Raw genomic sequence first — 20,091 nt, 5'->3', positions numbered from 1 at the left:
TCAAGTAGTGAGAAATGCTGCTTGTGTTAAAACATTTTTTAAAAAGAAACAACAAAATTGAAATAATATTCACAGATAATATTTAAGTAATCTCAAAAGGCGATTTAAATTTACACACACAAAATGTCATAATGTCATCTACATAAAAATTCTTTTTCATAACGTCAGCTTAAAAAATTTAAACGAGGCCATAATATGGACCTCGTATATACTGTTGATCTTAATTAAATGTTAAGTGCTAATGTTACTAATGTTAATGAAAAGTGAACGACAATAAAGTTCCCTCAATAAGCATCTTACAACGTGGTTACCAGATCCAACAGTACAGTAATTAAAGCCAACTAGATAATCCCTAAAATTCATTAACAGGAAAAACAGGTATAAACACTCCTCAGACTGCTGCTTAATAAATCAACCCTGGGAGGAGCAGAATTTGCAGAAACACCGCACTAATTAGCTCGAGGGAACAAACTTGCAAATTACCACTTACATACAGTATATGTTTTCAGTTCATGTTTTGTCACTTCCTGCTGTGGTTACCTGACATGTGGTAAAGGGTTTGATGCTCCATAGAAACTGGGGAACATCCTGGATGGACACCTGCAGGCTGAAGGTGTTCGCTCGGAAAGGCAACATCTTTGGCTCCTCGAGGAGCTGACCGCCTCTGGTCTTCTCTGCAGCCACCACTCCCTGAGGTGGAAAGGAAAGGGAAGAACAGCAGGACAGGCAGAAGATGAGAGAAAAAAGCAGGTTGGAAAGGTCATAACCCAGAAAAAGGGAAAGGGCGGTCAAGGGATGAAAGTAAAGGAAGGTAAAGCAAAGATTAAAAGAAAGGATAGAAAATGACAAAGGCAGAAAGGAAAGCAAAGGTAAAGATGAGAGGTAAAAAGAAAAGGAAAGGAAATGAAAAAAGAAAGCACAAGAGAAGAAAAGAAATATATGGAAACGATTGAGAAAAGGAAGACGAGAGCATGGAGGGAGGAAAGTGAGAGTCAGAAAAACAAGAAAAAGATGAGAAGAAAAAGAATCAGAAATGAGATTACTGCTAGAGAAAAATCAAGAACACAGTGTCCTCCTTCCTTTTTGAATGTACACTACCTTTGCATATCAGCAGAAACACCTGTTGCTAATCCTTTCCTCTGTCACATCCGCTAATTGACTCATCTCAAATATTAGCACAGAGGCAGGCTGCCAGCGACTGACGTCAAGTCTCAACTGAACAAATCTTACAAGTCACACTCTCACATTAGCATCACGTTTGCAGGCTCGATGTGACAGCTTGAAGCTTGAATTTAATGCTGGGGGGGGGACTTGTGTGAACTCGGCAGGGGATGGGTACGTGTTTGGCGGGAGGAGGGGTGCAAAGGTCTATCGCCCAAATTGGATTTGTGATGATGAGGGAGCACTTTGATTGTCACTTGCAGGTATTCATCTGTCATCATCGTTCAGTGTGGCAGTGGGATGGTTTGGCGTCTGGCACGTCTGTCCTCGGCCACCTCAATCACAAAAGTAAAAAGGACGAGAACAGAGCTGTGACTAATGTCAGGTTTCACTGATTGATTCTGACTGAGTGTCCTTATGTGAAGGGAGTTATCTGTGCATATATATGTGTGTGTGTGTGTTTGCATGTGTGCTTGCAGAAAAGCATGCTCGGGGCACGTGGCACACTGTGAATGCTGTTGGTGTGAAAACAAATCAGCTGTTGGCAAAATGCAGATAAGATAAAATATGGTGCCACTCCTTTGCCATCTGTCTTTGTTCTTACTCTGTTGGCCTGAGACTAACCCGATCACGCTGGATTTTAGTTGGTTTTCCCCTGTCGCAGCGGGCTAGCTATGATCTGTGGTAACATCCCCACTTTTGAACTGATGTGAAGCTGTCAAGATGCTGTGATTGAAGCCGTCTGTAGACGCTTCCTGATCTGCTGTTTGACACATCACACACCATTGATGTGTCTCAGATCATGTTTTGCACCTAAGAAAATGTCGCAATACCAGTCAAGAATATTAAAGCCTTCCAGAAGAATAAAGTATCAAAGTGGAAGGAGGAATTCAAAACATTCAAAGACATTTAGCCCTAATCCTACTGACTGAGGTCCACGGAGACCCCAGAGGTATATGTTTTGCAGTATCTCTTAGACGTCTTTTTTATTATTTCAACTTTTTTAATGGTTTTGTCAATCAATTCATTTCGAATGATGCCACATCACTGTTTTCTAGTTATGTTTTAATTACTGCTTTGCAAAAATACAAATGCTTTGGAGTCCCAGGGAGACCCCTGTCAAAAGCATCCAATTAAGCAAACTCAGATGCTGTCGGTGCATTTATCCTCTGGGTGGGCAACTTCCCAGGCTGAAAGCTATCAGAATTGTCTGATCTACTTGAGAGGGCATAAAAATCAGAGCCATTATAAACACATTGCAAGCCTTAATCCAAGTAACAATGACCCTCCTGGGAGTGAGAAAAGCTCCACCTGTCCAATGCTTAGCTGAAAAATGTACTCCAAAAAGGTGTTACCTTTGCTCCTGAAACAGATATACAAGAACCTAGCAACTATTTGGTCTCCCGTATGCTGATGTGGATGAGAAAGGATGAAACGATGCGAGAATCTGTGTGCATTAACTGACTGCAATGTGTGTTTAACTAGTTGTTTTCAGTTTCCAGACCCCGTACAATCATAAGAGATCTCATTTTGCACTGCCAAGCATAAGTTAGACTCTGTCTTGGTTGGTGTTTCTCTCTACCACAGCTGCCCTTTGTCATCAAATCTGTTCAAAATCTCTATGGGCAGAATTTCTAGCAGCAACGAAGGTGTGGAGGGTGTTAAGTTTGGTGCTCTCAGGATGTTGTCTGCTTTTTGCCGATAATGTACTTATATTCACCTGGGGCATTTTGCAGCCAGATGTCATGTGAATTGGAGTAATTAGCACCTCCAAGTCTGAAGCCATGGTCCTAAGCCAGAAAAGGGCTCACTCTGGGCTCTGAAGCAAATCTGGAAACTGGAAAGTGATCCAAATGAGCTTCCTCTGAACGGTAGGGTAAGCTCAGTCATTTGGGAGGAGCTCAGACTAGAGCTGCTACTCCTCCACAAAAGTAACCAATTAAGATTGTCTGGGCAACGGACCAGAATTTATCCTGGGCACCTCCTAGGTGAGTTTTTTTTTTTTATCTCTGGTCTGGCTGGTTGTGTTTATTTCAATTATTTTTTATCTGGGTCAAAATGACCCCAACAGAAAATTCTCAAATGAAAAATTTATTCATTAAGTTGTCACGGTTCTGGGTCGACCCAGTGCATCTAGATTTCTGGACTTTATAGTGTTTGAAAAATTCTGTTGATTCTTGGATTCATTTACCTTAAGGTGGATGTTTGTTTAGGTGATGTTTAGATGAGCCCCCAGTTTTTAGTTATCTTTAGTTTTTCCTCCCTTCATGTTTAACCTTCTGTGAGTCAGTCTTGCTTTTATGTCTGTTCCCCTTTTTTATGTCCAGTCTGTCTCTGTCTGTCTCACTCTTTCAGCTCAGTCATGTCCCTGTCTGGTCTGTGTTCTCCCCAGCCTGTCGTGTCTCCATGTCTGTTTATCCCCATTACCAGTGTCTACTTCACTTGTCTTAATCTGGGTCTTGCCCCTGTGTGTCTGTGTGTCCTCCCCAGCATCCCCTGTGTGTAGTCAGTTGTCTGGTTGCAGCGTTTGTGAACAGCAGTTTTCAAATCTTGCCACAGATTCTCGATTGGATTTAGATCTGGACTTTGACTGGGCCATTCCAACACATGGATATGTTTTGTTTTAAACCATTCCATTGTTGCCCTGGCTTTATGTTTAGGGTCGTTGTCCTGCTGGAAGGTGAACGTCCGCCCCAGTCTCAAGTCTTTTGCAGACTCCAAGAAGTTTTCTTCCAGGATTGCCCTGTATTTGGCTCCATCCATCTCTGACCAGCTTCCCTGTCCCTGCTGAAGAGAAGCACCCCCAGAGCATGATGCTGCCACCACCATATTTGACAGTGGGGATGGTGTGTTCAGAGTGATGTGCAGTGTTAGTTTTCCACCACACATAGCGTTTTGCATTTTGGCCAAAAAGTTCCATTTTGGTCTCATCTGACCAAAGCACCTTCTTCCACATGCTCAATAATTACACACACCCCACTTTGCAGTTATTTATTTGTAAAAAATGTTTGGAATCATGTATGATTTTCGTTCCACTTCTCACCTGTGCACCACTTTGTATTGGTCTTTCACGTGGAATTCCACTAAAATCAATTCATGTTCGTGGCTGTAATGTACGGAGCCCCGCAGGAGACATGGGAAAAAAAAAATTAAGACAGACTTTTGCGAGATCTCGCAAAACAAACTTGCAAAAGTTTTGCGAGTTTCATACATCTCCGAAAACGTCGGAGCACTTTTACAAATATGTGATGTCTTGTAAACCGAGCAGATATCTGACGTTTACACAACTACATTCACACCTCAAAATATGAATTTGTTTTGCGAGATCTCGCAAAAGTTTTGTGAGATCGCCAAAGTTTTGCGAGATCCCGAGTTAGTTTTGCGAAATCTCGCAAGTCTGTCTTGCGAGATTTCGCAAGACAGTATTGTCCCAATCTCCCCTTATCCTGTGCCGGAAAGTCAGTTCTTCCACCATGTGTTTTGCGAGATCCCGAGTTAGTTTTGCGAAATCTCGCAAGTCTGTCTTAATTTTTTTTTCGCCCATGTCCCCTGCGGGGCTCCGTAGTAATGTGACAAAATGTGGAAAAGTTCAAGGGGGCTGAATACTTTTTCAAGCCACTGTATGTATTGTCCCAATCTCCCCTTATCCTGTGCCGGAAAGTCAGTTCTTCCACCATGTGTTTTGCTCATGTTTCATATTACAGTTTAGTTTTCTGTTAGCAAAAGTCTTAGTCTCCTTTTGCCTTTTGTTTTCTGTTTTTGTATGAATTCATTGAGCCTTAGTAAACAGCTCACTTAAAATTAGTCTAGTCTCCAAGCGTCTGCATTTGGGTCCTCTCTCCAAAACGTGATCAGCGTCAAACAGATCGTGAAACAAGCAGGTTAGATTATTGCGTCACTCTATTTGCAAGACTCCCTAAATCATCAGTAAAAAGTGGAAATTCAACCACATTACCCCAGTATTTAAATTACTTCACTGACTCCCACTACAATGCAGAATTACCTTTAAAATGATTTTAATAGTTATGGTTTGCTCCCCCCCCCCCCAGTACATCTCTGACTTGCTCACTGTCAGACCTCTCAGGTCATCAGGTACAGATCTTTTAACTGTTCCCAGAATCAGATCTACGTGTATTTAAGGCACTTTCAGTTATTGTGGTCTTGTTCTTTGGAACAAGCTGCCTGCTGACCATAGATCAATTACATCTGTGTGTACATTTAAAAACAGACTAAAAATCGTTCTGGTCACACACTTACACTCAGTAGTTGTTTTTTGTTTTACTGTAAACCCTCACTGTTTTTTAATGTCTAAATTTTCTGTTTTAAGCTTTTTGAGTTTTCATGTAATGAAATGTGCTATATAAATAAAATTGTCATTGTCAATAATTACATAACTAATAATTCTTGAAGTACAAGTTAGTTTTGCTAGGATTATTTTGCTACTATGATTGCATCTTACAGTAAATAATGCTTGGGGTCCCCAGGATCCCCTGTCATTAGTCCATTTATATATAGTCCATATAAATGTAGTGGTATGATGAGCATTAGAGTGAATTTCTGCAAGGACATTGTTGAATGACAGATTGCTTAAACCAATAACACAAAAGATGAGTATGTATAAGTGCAACAAGCCTTTACAGATGACAGCGGAAAGAGAAGGAAAGAGACTTGACTAAGACTTCCAAGCTTCGTTTAAGGTAAAAAACAAAACAAATTACAGAACTTAAAATTCTACAGGGTCAATGCCATGATCCTGTCTGACAGCAGACTAGTCTTCTAGCTGCATAATTTTCTCAAGTACGGCTGCAGCAATCAGGAAATACAAAATGTGAATAATTTTAATGATGTGAAATTTCTAAGACTATACAACATTTTTTTAAGATAGGAGCAACTATTTTCAACATAAAGTGGAGTAATGAGAGAAGTTAGACTTCTTATGAGAGTTTCGTAAACCAAGATTATCTTTTCTTTGTCGGTCTGTCATGCGTTCACATTAGCACATTTATATCAGCTCAGTGTGAGAGTCTTAACTGTAGGGCCATTTTACTTACCTTCACTGCTTGGAGGTTAGAGTGTTGTATAGCAACTAAACCCCAGCTGCAAACTCATCACCTTTCAGAGGTATGCATTTTTAAAAAAATCTTACCCACGTAAACTGTGGATGAAAATTTAATTCAAGGGTGAAAATCTGGTGCTTTGCACCGCGGTCTAATTAAGGGATTAATTAATGGCCTATTCATTATACTTTGTGAATGTATAATCATGTTTTTACTGCTCAAAAACAATAAACAAATAGGATTTAGTCTCTCTATTTTTTGGACTTGGTCTGTTTTCCTTTAGCCGGCAAAATAACATTTCAAACATGCTTAGTGCAATTTGAAACACATCAATTTGTCAACTGTAACTCCTCCTCCTCATGGCAGATGTCAAATAATCTTGTTTGCAATGTGGGTGAAATAGGCTCTGGGTATGTGCTTAAGACACGTCACGTTTTGTTACCTTTCCGGATGTGCTGTTAAAACACTCACATTACACTTCTGAATGAAGTGACGGAAGGTCACAAGGATCTATTGTGATAAAAAGCATTGGATTAATTTTTAGAAGTTATTTCTAGCTGATGTTAAAATTCAGGAGTGATTCTCTGCCAAGGCTAAAGACTAAAGGTTGAGGTGAAAAGTATTTTCTAGGAGCATTTTCATTGCTAGGAAAGGTCTGCCAGCAGAATACTAATGTAGGTGATATTTTCAGGTAGCAGGTTTTATCCACCTTCTCTCCAACATGACTAAATGCTGTGGCCTTGGACATGGACTTACTTTTGGTGGAGGGGGTTGCTCATTCCTAAGGAACAAGACACTCTCTTTTTGCCTTTGTTGTTACAAGTTGGTGATATAAGACTTGTTAATGGCTAAATTCAAAATTAGGTGGTTTTTAAAGGGTCAGTGATGCTGCAGATTGAGAAAACAAAAAAAGTAACATGTCTTCCAAATACTTATTTTCTGTGTATAAGAGCTAATAGAGTTATGCACTGATGGACCACAAAAATAAAACCATGGTGGTAAAATGAACATCGTCTGCTTGGAAATCTTTTTCCAAGGTTGCTTTAAAATACACCACACACCCTAAACACTGATGGAGACCAATCACACCCTAGAGCTGCAACAGCGCTGCCCGAAAGCCGGATAATGTGCATGCCACACTGCAAAATCTGCTTAGGAAGAGAGAAACATGAAGAAGACCCCAAGGCAACTTCCCATACATCATGCACCCACTGAATGCTGAGAAAGGTCCGGGACACAGCTCCAAAAGATTCCAAGTATCTTTTAGAGCTGTCATCATCTACCAATTTACTGGTGCCGTGATGTAGTTTTTGTATTTATTTAGCACCAAGTGTGAATGTGGGCATCTTCATGTGTAAACCACTGTATGTAACAAAGGTCTTAGAAGAGATGCAAAACATAAAGAATGACATTGCATGTTTGTTTTTTCCATTTGTGTTTTTTTTTATCTCTTTTCATATGTTGTGCTGTGTCAAAGAAAACAGAATCCTGCAATTTTTCTTTTTCTGTTTTTTGTTTTCAACTAGAAAAAAGAAAAAAAAAAAGAAAAGAAAAATAGCTCTGTCACACAAGTGTTTGTGTTGCATGAGGCTTCCTGTTGATCCAGAATCCCGGTCTGTGATTGACTTTGTGCTGGAGCATGGGAAACACACAGCAGAGATGTGGCGCTAACAAACAGGAGCCCAGGGGACATGCTAAAGTCTGGCATCTGCTCGGCAGGCTGGGAATTCATAAACCAAATCCAGAATGCATTTTAAAGCCAGCTGCCGCTGATGTTGGCAGCATGGCAGAAGGTTGGTCAGGAGGTAGTCAGTCACGAGGCTCGCTATGCTCTGTTCAGCTCTGTCTTCCTTTACTCAAGCCTCTCTCAGGAGGACGGAGAACTTGATTTCCCTCATGTTCACTGATGAAATTTCAATGATTAAAACCCTATAGGTTGCTGAAGGATAATCAAATCAAATGAGATTTTTAGAAAAGAATGATTGGTGAACGTTTGAATGGGAGCGATTACAGTACGGCACACTATGTCTGACTCTATTAAAAGAACAAGAAGAGCATCCATCAAGTTGCTACAGAGTGTTTAAAACACTGCTGTATTGTTTCTCTGTGGTAATGAATGTGCAATCACTCGTATCTGAAAGTGCACATGTTGCGGTCCCTGCTGCCTCAGAGAGCGCAGGCAACAACCACACACAAGATGCTCATTGTGAATGTGGGCCACGGCCTACAGTGCAATCTGCACTCTCCTTACAGAGTGGAAAATATTCATCTTTGTGTTTAACGGTATAAATACATAGCTCAAGTGTTGGTGGACATTTGCAAAAAGACTGAACTTTCAATTTGAGAGTCCTGGAAATTAAGTCAGCAAATACAACACATGCTCTAGTGCAAGGTATGACTAGAGCATTTAGCTGAAAAAACAGTTTATGTAGATCCAGCAGGTAGAAATCAGCCAAGTCTGTTTGTTTTTATTGATTTGGAAGCGAAAGTAGAAAACCCAAGTGACAACTGCTGACGAACATCAGGACAGAGAACTAGCAGGAGGTTTGCCCAGCTCAAAGATTATGCTTCACTAAACACACAAGTGGAAACAGCATATACTACAAGACCTGAAAAAAAGTTTTGTGTCTATGTGTGTGTGTGTGTCTTTGTTGGGGTGAGGGGGGCTCTTTCTCAAAGTAAGATTGATTGCATGGAAGTCCATTTATTTCATCAAGGCAAGTGTCAGACCAAAAAACATCAGTGATCCTTTAAATCTGCACTAACCTGAAAATTTCTGGCCACCTATGGGCACGGTGTAACATATGACTGATGTCATAACGCCTTTCAAAGTTGACACTACTAAAAGTTTTTTGTGCACTCCAAAATAAGGTGGCAATTTTCACTTTTTAAAGTCTTTACAAGCACATAAAGGTAATGTGACTGTTAGACGACTAAATCCATCACTTGCTAACTCAGAGTGCTTGCCTTTAGATTACTATAAGTAGCTGCCTGCCTGTTGAGAGTAAACAGAAACAGTAAAGTTGTGGATCATGTACCCAAATTAAAAAAAAAAAAAGAAGGGCAAAAACATGTAAAGGGAAATGCTACTAAGAAACAAACCTGCATGAATGTACTGGGTTTACATATAGAAATGAGCAATGTGTGTAATAAACCCTTCATTGGTGGAGTTGTAAGTATGTCTTGTAAATATATTTCCGTAAGATGCTGGCATTGCAGCTACGACCCATTTCAAATGTTCCATATATAAACATTTTACCTGACACATTCTTTTTGTACATTAAAAAATAAAATAACCTCCAATAAATGAGAGCTCAAATAAAACGGGGAACTACCTCAAAGCATAGGGGAGTGCAGCCATACATCGAAAGGTTCCACTTTAGCAGCTGTTTTTAAATACACCAGTCCAGCACTAAATTAATTTTGCCCTGGGAATTAGCAGTTTATAAGGAAGCTAAACCCTAGTCAGGCCTTTATTACTGGCCTCTTGCAGATAAATTAGACCCTGGAAGATGGAAAGCACAATCATAGCTCAACCATGAACAAAAAGGGCGCACCTGAAAGGCATGTGGCGTGTCGTCCACACAGTACACCCGCAAGGTGTAGCTCATGGAGCCAACCTCCATGGTTCCGAACACAGCCAGCTTCAGCCTCTTGATGGCAGCCTGCGTCAGGGGCTCACCCACGAGGGCGTAAGAACCTGGCTGGTCCAGCAGCAAGTGGCAGCTTGTCGAGTCCATCAGGCAATAACATGAGGTGGATTCCTCCTCCACTGACATCACTTCCTGTCACAGAAAAAGAGGTGAAACACATGAAGACATTATCTTTAATCAATTCACGTCTAGATGTTAACAAATGTAATTCAGTCAGGAGAAGCTTTAGCCCATCAGCATTAATTTATATTTGGCAGCATGCCACTGTCCAGCGTTTATTCTATAGAATAAAGGTGATGAGAGGATAGCTTTTTACACTTCCAGTAGAAAAAACAAAGACTAATGACTGATTCAATTAGATGTGGAACTTAAGGACGAAATGGTGTGGTGGTAGATTGCAAAGAGGCTTGCAGACTAAAGCAGCTTAAAATCTTCATGTGTTTGCCTGTTGGATGTGTAGAGGAGTGTTAGGTGAGCCATCGGTTGATGCGGCTCATGAGCTTGACTTTTGTGCTCTACTTCACCTAATTCATGTAACCCTGACCTCAAAGCATTAGATTATGGGTGTCCAACTCCAGGCCTTGAGAGTCGGTGTCCTGCAGGTTTTAGATGTCCTTGATCCATCACAGCTGATTTAAATGGCTAAATTACCTCTGCAACATTTCTTGAAGTTCTCCAGAGGCCTAATAAACTAATCATTTGATTCAGGTGTGTTGACCCAGTGTGATATCTAAAACCTACAGGACACCGGCTCTCGAGGCCTGGAGTTAGCCACCCCTGCATTAGATACTAAAATGGTGTATTTTATCATCTTTACTCATATGATTGGAGCAGAATTGGCTGAAATGATTGGCCTCCTAGGCCTCAACCTTGGGCACTAACAATGAAGGTCAAGGTCAAATTATTAGCCAACCTAGGTACTCATGTCACCCAAGCCTAGCCTAGTTTTCAAGTTTGAAGACCATCCATAAACAATTGGGGGTAATGTAGGTATGTTTTTACTGATTTTCATATTTGGTGTGACCTTGATTTTGACATTGACCTGATTTTCACCAAACACTGGTATTTACCATCACACAAAATTTGAAAATGATATGTTGTACACTGTGGACACTACACTGCTAATAAACAGACAGACAGATACTCCCTCCTTTCAGAGGGATAATAGGAATAATAGTATAGTCTTTAACAGATTTTCGTTGTTACTCATCTGATAAATCTTAATGTCTTTAGTGTCTTAATCTTAATGTCTAATGTCGCTCCTGAGAGTGAGATATAACACAAGAAACAATAGATGTGATCATGTAGGAAAAAGCCAGTTAATCGCAAACTGTCAGTCAGTTTTTATTATGCTGTTTTAAAATGTTTTAGGAAATACTGCATTTCTGAACAGAACTGCACTCATCAATAACTGAGAGCAAAATCTGTGATACCACTGTGATCCATAGTCAAAATTATTACAAGCCTTTGACACATTGCTTTTTACACACAGATCTTCTTAAAGTACCATACATAAACTCTAAGAGTAAGCATATACTTGAAAAAAACAAGTTGGATTTAGGGCATCTCTTTAGGCCTAACCTGTAAACTCATTTAACTAAAAATCTAATGTAAATATTTCATAATTTCTGTGTTGAGGTGCTCCACCACAGGGGTCCCTGCACTGGGAGAAAGGCTGTACCTCTTATTAAAACACAAAAATCAAATCAAAGAAAGTGCAGTACACATTATAGGACAGTAAACAATAAAAAAGCAGACAGAAAACAGGTTAAAAGACAGAAAAATAAACATAAAAAAACAAAAATAAAAGAAGGAATTATCTAAAAAATTGAAAACATGCATATGAGATTACCTAAGTTCAAAATTCATGCTTTACACACTGAGCTATTTTCTGTTGATTAGAAGTGTAACAATAAATTTGGTTCAAAATGACCATGTAGCCAATGTCGTCATCACAAGATGACATGACTCAAGAATACTTGCGCAGGTTCTGTGGTTGTAAACCAAGGTCAATTTTGTAGGACTTTAAAAATAAATAAACACACCTTAAACTCAATTCTATATGCGGCAAGAAATGCAGGGAACCATGAGGTTATATTTCTCTTTTAAAAACATCTACTGTCACCTTTTCATGTTGCCCGTTGCCACAATCTTTTCATAAAGTCTCATAAATAGGTTCATATTCATCATTTTGACACATTTTCAAACTCAGTACTGTGCAGTATGTCCTCTATGCACATCATACACATACTTCCATTTGCAATTTGTATTACAAGTCATTACATACAACACAATTTGCAGTTTCTATACTATTACGGCCTTTCCCCCCCGGGAAGTGTTTATTGCATATTTCAAGTCAATTTAGTTAACAGACACAAAAAAAGAAGAAACAAGAAAATAAACAGCTCGCAGACTGCAGGGCTCCAATTTTCACTTATTTATTGCTCCCAGAAAGTTACAGCTTTCTGGGAGCAATAAATAATTATTTGCTCATTTCTTCACACAGCACCTGTTTTGGTTTGGTTGTCACGTGATTCAATCACCTGATTAAAAGTTACAAAACTTTAGAACAGCTTCCAATAAAGGATTAGGGTTAGGCAGAATTTATCTTACACGCTTTTCGAGGCTGTTCCACTGCGATACTTATTGCAACAGAGTGAGTCGCTGAGGTAAATATTCATGCCGAGAGCTGGCGAGAGACATCGCAGTAAGAAAACTCTGCAAATGAACTTCTGTATACAGTAGAATGTATTATGGATTCTAGTCCACTGCTGCTGAATAATGATGTATAGGTAACATAATGCAGGTTTAAATCACAAAGCAAAAACCCACACAGGTTGTAACCAGTCTCGGGAGAGTGTACAAAAGTATTTCTGACATAACAGATGATGTTAGTACATAGCGGGACGCAAAATAGTCATCATAAACAATGCTGAGTGTTTTATTTATGAGGCAGCAACAGCAACTGGAAAGCAGTTCTATTTTCTCCAAACCTCACTCAAAGGGAACATACTTGAAGACAAACTGTGAATGGTATATGATTAGCAAAGATTTGTGTAAACCTACTCCCCAGACAAAAGGAATCAGAATAATCCAGGCAGGAGAAGGCCAAGAGCCTCAAAATTCACCTTCAGATATCGTCTTTTGATTATTTATCCAAACCATCTCACAATTATTGTCACGCAGTAAGCTGCAGCAGACAGAATCCATGAAATCCGTGTGATTAGACAGTTTAATGAGGAGCTGTGAGACCAAACAGTGTACCAAAACACAGCCTGAGGAGCACAACTTATACCTCCTCAAATAATCAAGTTAACTCGAAACATGCCAATTAGAAGCCATGTTACCAGCAAACATGTCTTACAAAACAGCAAACCTCCACGCGTTTATTTAAACACCAGCATTAACCCTAACTACATCAGTGTACAACCTATTGGTCAATATACATGTTTTGACCTACTGTGTATGATGGTCTTGGAGCAATTTGGAAATAAACTTCTGTCTCTTTTTCACCGTGGAAACGGGAGTGTGTCTCAACACAAAGTAGTTTCACAACAGCACAGCAGCTGCTCTGTGGAGCTGCTTAATGAGAGTTCTTCTGAAATGGGCCCGATGCTGAGCATAAAATATTTGCAATGTATCCATTAATGTACTATAAAGATCAGAGGATCTCTTTGATACACAAGGGAACTTAAAGTCATGAATCTCTGGTGAGTTCAAAATGGAGATTAGAAGTAATGACATCCCCAGGAAGTGTAAGCCACGGTGAATTTAGAAAGACATTTTTTTAGGGTAGAGTTTGTTTTTGTTTGTTTTTTTTAGCTAAAATTAAAAGAAAAAAAGAAAGGAAATCAAGATAAACTAACCAATGGACCTTCCATTTAGTAATGATGCTGAAACCTAACTAAATAGTTTTTTCTGCTTAAAATTTCTCATTTAGAGCTTTAATCTAACCACGTGCAAAAGTAAAACGTGAGTGAAAATGAAACAAAGCAGCAAGGAATGAGGAGACAAAAATCAAAGACAGGAACTAACTTGTGTAAATGAAATTAAAGCGTAAAAGTGGCGAAAAAGACAAAGACAGGAAGTACTGCACACAAAGGAAGTAAAAACAAAACGTGAAGAAGAAATGAAAACATAAAACAACAAAACAACAAAGAAAGAGAACAGACACTAAGCATAAACATAGATATCACAGGGGAAAATGTGATCAACTCGTTTACCCTGAGCCAAGATGAACCAAAGAAACACTTTGGTCTACAAGATCTATCATTAGAAAGTCTTAACAAGATTTCTGTAGAATGAACCTCAATAAAGACGACCAACAACTGTCTCTTAGCCTGCCTGCCAATGAAACTTTAGTAGGGGACCTCACATCTGACCAGAAACCCCTTAGAATGACCAAATACTATTTTAAAATTAGTTTGATCAAAGTTTGATTTAAAATTTAAAAAAAAAAAAATCTACTGTCGGGGCAGACCTGCTTATTATAAATATCTCTGTTGAGTTATGACTCAGAGAAACCGTGCATGTTCTAAAAGCAAACTGGTTTATCTGATTTTAAAATGCACCTAGCCTCCATGAGCTGTGAGTCACAGCCCCTGCTGTCACTGTTACTGCTGACCATGTTGTGACCAGGGCAGTTCAGCAGGCTGGAATATAATATCTGAGTTCCAGTTATTTTTTAGAACATTCCCTCTGTACTCGTTTCTTCAACTCTCCTTCATCCTGCTGAGGAGGCTCTCCACTGTTTGGGAGCCTCTATTATACATTATCCTGAGTTGATATGCAGAACGTTTTGTAAGTGAACAAAAATCTGAAATCTCAGTTTATCTTGAGGATTTGATTTTAAGGACCTTCTCTTTTCTTGTTAAAAGATAAATGGGAATTGAGGCTCAAGCTGGATGAATGCTGGTAGAGAGACACTCTGCTCAGGGTCAGTTTCACCAGATGGTGCTCATCCAATCCCAAAATACGTTTATAAAATTCTCCAATAGGATTCTCAACTTGGTAGTTGTCCCACCTCTACCACCCAAAGCTAATCAACAACCAAAATGGAAAATGCATAAGTAATTCTGTTACATGACTGTTCTGCACAGCTGAGGTCAATGACAGTTTCAAATGTGAGCTTCATTGGTTTGAGGGAGGTTTTTAAATGTTTTGGTGCAAATTTACCAAACTTTTAGAGTGTTATCCATCGTATCACTGGCTCCTATGGACAATGTGAGCATTGAAATTAAAGTTGTGGATCTTTTCAGATTGCTTAAGAACTCCTTTAGGAGATTGAACAGAATAACTGCCTGGCTGCCGGAATTGGTTCTAAAATGACTTTGTGTCCATTTGTGTCCATACAGTGAGTTACTTTTAAACTCTTTACACACCAAATTTGTGTGAATATTTTCCACTTTTCCACAATTCTTAATGAAGTGGTTCACAGTTTCACAGGACAAATTTGAAGCATTTATTTTTTTGAATCAAGCTTTATTTTTCCTGTGTATATAAACAGATCTGACCAATCAGACCACTGCATTTGACAGCAACTGCTCTTGTAACTCGAAACATACAGCGGTACTGAATATAGAATGATATGGAAATACTGCACTGACATCCTGAATTATGTACTAAAGCCATTGTGATAATTCAGCTCTTGGCTTAAACCATAAACCATTAACAAACAGTTCAGAATTTTTTGCAGACAACACGTTCAGTGCCAGGTCTGTATTCAGATTAAAAATAGTCTCCAGTTGAAGATGATTCCTACATCAGTTGCTCGTTCTCTATCCAAAAAAACAGACACCGATTTTTCTCTTGACCAAAGCTTAAATCTTTTTCGATATCTTCCTTTGACATATTCTCTGAAGTCTTTGGCATTCCCGTGCTAATCCCGTGCTCTTTCCATGCAATCTTTGGAGTTTCTCCTGTTGAAGGTATGTTTACCAAATATCAGGCTGGCTTCGTGGTATTCGGTACCCTTATAGAAGAACGCTGCATGTCGTCCTAAGCCCTGGCATAACTTCCTGCTTAAAAGACTTAATATATTTTACCCTCGTAGGACTTAAGAATATGACCCTGAGGACATGGGTGTAGTCTGCAAGAGTGAATCTAATATGCTTTGGGTTAATTTGGCATTACATGTTGATTTTGGACTGAAATGAACAAGAACACCATCCATGTCCTTCATATGGAACACCAGAATGTGCACATGCAAACCATATTCCAAATCAGTGAATAATAAATTCTCTTGGCCAGGTCAGAGTCCAGGCTCAGATATTCTGAGGCACCGTGCTCCTCAAACAGATTTAAATGTTACTACTTCAGCTACATTCCTGTCAGGTGCCTGGGACTCCTGTCATTATGTTTATGCATTTTGCACTTCTGCTTCCTGCATGCTCATAAGCAAAACTTAACACAGTGCAATATGGCATTGAATAACATTATAGCGTGGCTGGGAGTGTTGAGGAGTCTTCTGTGAGTCATGTGCATTTTAATGACAGCCGAAATGAGGGTATTTTAATGGCACCGGGCATTTGCAGGTATTATGATTGTTCAAGCTCCTCTCTCTCTCTCTTTAGGTTAGGCCTCAGTGGTGGATCATTATTTCCAACCAAGAAGCTCTAAGGATCTCTGCGCCCTTTTAATATTAGAGTGAAATCTCAAAGCGACACGAATCATGTATTCATTCGTTTCCCCTCTATTCTTCCCCTCCGTCTCATTCACAACACTTGCACATCTTGAGAAATTGCCCTCTTACACTGAAAAGATTTTTTTCTTGCACAATTGCAAACTTTAAAAAGGCAAGGTTACGTAAACATGAACTTGAACTCAAAGGGAAGGGAGTTTTAAACCCCCCACACATACTAAACTGTGAGCAAACAAAAAGAGCCCTTCAGAACGGCATTTATCTCTGACTGAGTGACCCAGGAGAGCTGACATGGTTTCTAATCTGCAGCAGCATCTGGTGGCATCTCAGAAAGAGATTATAAAGGTGGACACGGGCAAGGATATAACAAATGAGGGAAGTGAGATGAAACTAACACTTGTTTTATGTAATTTGGCATTGACTTGTGTACAATTTCTGTTGGTGTGATAACTGCAGAGAAGGACCCTGTATTAGTGAGTGAGGCAGCTACCTTTGCACCTTTGAGGATCACTCGGGTGACTTAAAGTAGATAAGAGTGACCTGCACTTCATAGCCATTTTATTCTCTCCTCATTTATGTAAGAATGTAACAGAATACATGTGTTACATTCTGATTTAAATAGAGTGTGGAAATCAGCAGGTGAGTTGATAAAGTGTATTAGTAGATTTGGAAAAACAAAACCAATTGCAAGACTGGGAATTTCCATCCATTCTCTTTCACTTATTGATGCAGGGTGACGGGAGTGGGGATGGGGTGTGTGGGGATTAATTTTTTTACATTTATTTAGCTGTGCTGTTAATATAAATGTGTGTCACCACAGGCTGAGGAAGAACAGCAAACCACATAGAATGTCACTGAAGTGACAGCAGGCAAAATAAACTTTAGCAACTAAGAACTAGAGATGGACCGATCCGATATTACGTATCGGTCCGATACTGACGTAAATTATTGGATCGGATATCGGAGAGAAATAAAAAATCTGATCCATTAAATATCAAAAAGGCACCTCACAAAACTTGCAACATGGCGTATCTCGGCCCATAATCGTAGCACGTCGGAGCAGTGTGCTCACGTGATAGAACGGCTGTGTGTATTTGTAGCCTCAAACCAGCATTTCATCTCTGAGGAAGTGATCCCAGAGAGCAGTACAGCAAGTGTGTAAGTTCATCTCTGAATGTTTGTAAAGCATTCCCACGTTAAGCTTAACAACCAATATATGGAGCGACTGCCTCTTCTCTCTCCCTCCCTCTCCTGCTGCTACTTCAATCATGAAACTGCTTAATGATCAGCTGATCGGCTTTTCTGTCGCGAGTCCGTCTCTCTTGTTTGTTTTTGGCCCACTTCACACCAGAAAGAGGAAACCAGCGGCTGAACAACAGCAGCACGTTTAACCTTGAAAAGCTGTTGTTAGAATTTATTTAATATTACTTTCTACACCAGGATCCTTTTCTACATAGCTGACGGCAAGTAACTGTGCAGGGGCGGATCTAGCAATGTTTTCCCTGCACATTAACAGGAAAAAGGGGGCACAAAGACATACTTTTCTTTCTTATTCTCATTTAAAATATCTAGCTTTTAATAAATAATTATCTGAATCTTACACCCAAAGTTTTAATCTGATGTAAAATGTATAGAAGTCCATTATTGTATATATGGTAAATGGCCTGTATTTATATTGCGCTTTACTAGTCCCTAAGGACCCCAAAGCGCTTTACACATTCAGTCATCCACCCATTCACACACTGGTGATGGCCAACTACATTGTAGCCACAGCCACCCTGGGGCGCACTGACAGAGGCTGCCGGACACTGGCGCCACCAGCCCCTCTGACCACCACCAGTAGGCAACGGGTGAAGTGTCTTGCCCAAGGACACAATGACCGAGACTGTCCCAGCCAGGGCTTGAACCGGCAACCTTCCGATTACAAGGCAAACTCCCAACTCTTGAGCCACGATCGCCACATAGTAACTGTTAAGTCTAATATACCCTAGTAAGCTATAGTACTTTTTCCTTTGGGAAGATACCATTTGTGCAGTCTGCAATTCTGTTGAAGAAAGATGTTGAATCTATTTAATTATATGCATTTTTTTCCAACCTGCATCAAATTAAAGTTGATTACGTCGATTAAGAATCATGAGGTGGAGGGTGGGGGGGTGGTTCCCTATTTTTTTTTTTTGCTTGCTATTAGTTAGGTTGCTTAATATTTCTGCTAAGTACTCTTTAAAACATCAGAATAGGAAGGATGGAGTAGGTTTAAGTTTATTAGATTGATCAGTATTGCTGAACTATGAAATATTTTGGGTGCAGTGTATTTTTACATACAGGTATAACAGAATAGCTTTAGTGTTGTTGTTTATTTAAACTTGAGTATGAACTTATACAAAATGCAGCAAGATATAAAAAAAACAGTTATTGATTAAATAACACACTATATCGGATTCATATTGGTATCGGCAGATATCCAAATTTATGATATTGGTATCGGTATCGGACATAAAAAAGTGGTATCGTGCCATCTCTACTAAGAACCAGATTTACTAAATAGAGCTAAACGTGTTTTAGCGTGATCTCCAAATAGCCTTCACATTTAACAACATGTAATATACATGTACTGTAAAATGGATGCAATGTTATGTTTCACCAGCATTAACTGTTAATCAAATCATGTTTTAAATCTTGATGAAAAGAACAACACTTTTGCTCTGCATACACACGTGCAGTGTCAGATTAGTTTGGCTAACCTTAGCAGTGCTATCAGCAGAGCCTTGGTTTTATTCTATGTAAGAAAGAGACATCGCTGTCCAGAATATGGTTACACCGGAGACTGACTCATTTTTGGAGGCTCCAGTCCCGCTGTTACTTTAGTTTATGTGATGCAGACTGAGTTTATGTTTAACAAAATGTAAATATATAAAACATTTATGAGTACATTTCCATTCCTTTCCATTTGCAAAACCCAATGTGCACACTTCACTGTCAGAAAGAAGCTATTGTTGAAATTGTTTAGATGAAGTTTGAGGTTTGCGTATGTAGGTTGCTGTGCTTGAATATTCTTCAAAGCGGCTCAGAAAAACATTATTCAGGACAAAAGCAGACAGTGTAGAGAGCTGACAAATCCAGCCTAAATAACAAGCTCTTTTAAGTGCCGACAACCACCACAACAGCCGGGGGGCAAACCTGCGCTCTTCATTATTCTGACCCGTGCTCGGGTTTCACAAAAAACTTTACGTCAGCTTTACATTTACATTACTGCCTGACTGAATATTCTCTTGACTACATCACCCCCCCTGCATGCCACCCTTCCTTCCCCACATGTCTTGTTATCATCTTGTTGCTTGCTGTTCAAAAACACTAGCAAATAATGCAAAGTGACAACAGCAACTGGGGCTTTTTATTCCTATGGGTTTTGAGATTAAGCTCTCGGGATGTCATCCAGACCAGTGAAAACAATCTTCTTTACTGGAGGGGAAGGAGAAAAGAAAGAAAACGCTGACACTGTTGGAATGAAAAAGCGTTTAATGTTAAAAGAAGGAGTCTTTTTATGTGTGTGTGTGTGTGTGTGTGTGTGTGTGTGTGTGTG

The 20,091-nt window shown here is 39.5% G+C and overlaps 1 protein-coding gene across 3 annotated transcripts in view; it reads right to left on the bottom strand.

The window, feature by feature from the left end:
- Positions 1 to 20,091, bottom strand: part of unc5db (unc-5 netrin receptor Db) — a 280,431-nt gene that overhangs the window by 18,373 nt on the left and 241,967 nt on the right. For all 3 annotated transcript variants that reach the window (XM_005748230.1, XM_005748231.1, XM_013914697.1), the window contains 2 exons: positions 9,776 to 10,003; positions 541 to 690 (listed from right to left, as the gene is read on the bottom strand). In XM_005748230.1, the coding sequence (XP_005748287.1) occupies positions 541 to 690; positions 9,776 to 10,003 (378 nt within the window). The remainder of the gene's footprint in view (positions 1 to 540; positions 691 to 9,775; positions 10,004 to 20,091) is intronic.

Source organism: Pundamilia nyererei, unplaced genomic scaffold (assembly GCF_000239375.1).
Source record: "Pundamilia nyererei isolate P.nyererei 1_Seehausen unplaced genomic scaffold, PunNye1.0 scaffold00217, whole genome shotgun sequence".
Taxonomy (NCBI): Eukaryota; Metazoa; Chordata; class Actinopteri; order Cichliformes; family Cichlidae; genus Pundamilia; species Pundamilia nyererei.
Note: the sequence above shows the minus strand (reverse complement) of the source record. Positions and strands in the feature narration are given on the sequence as shown.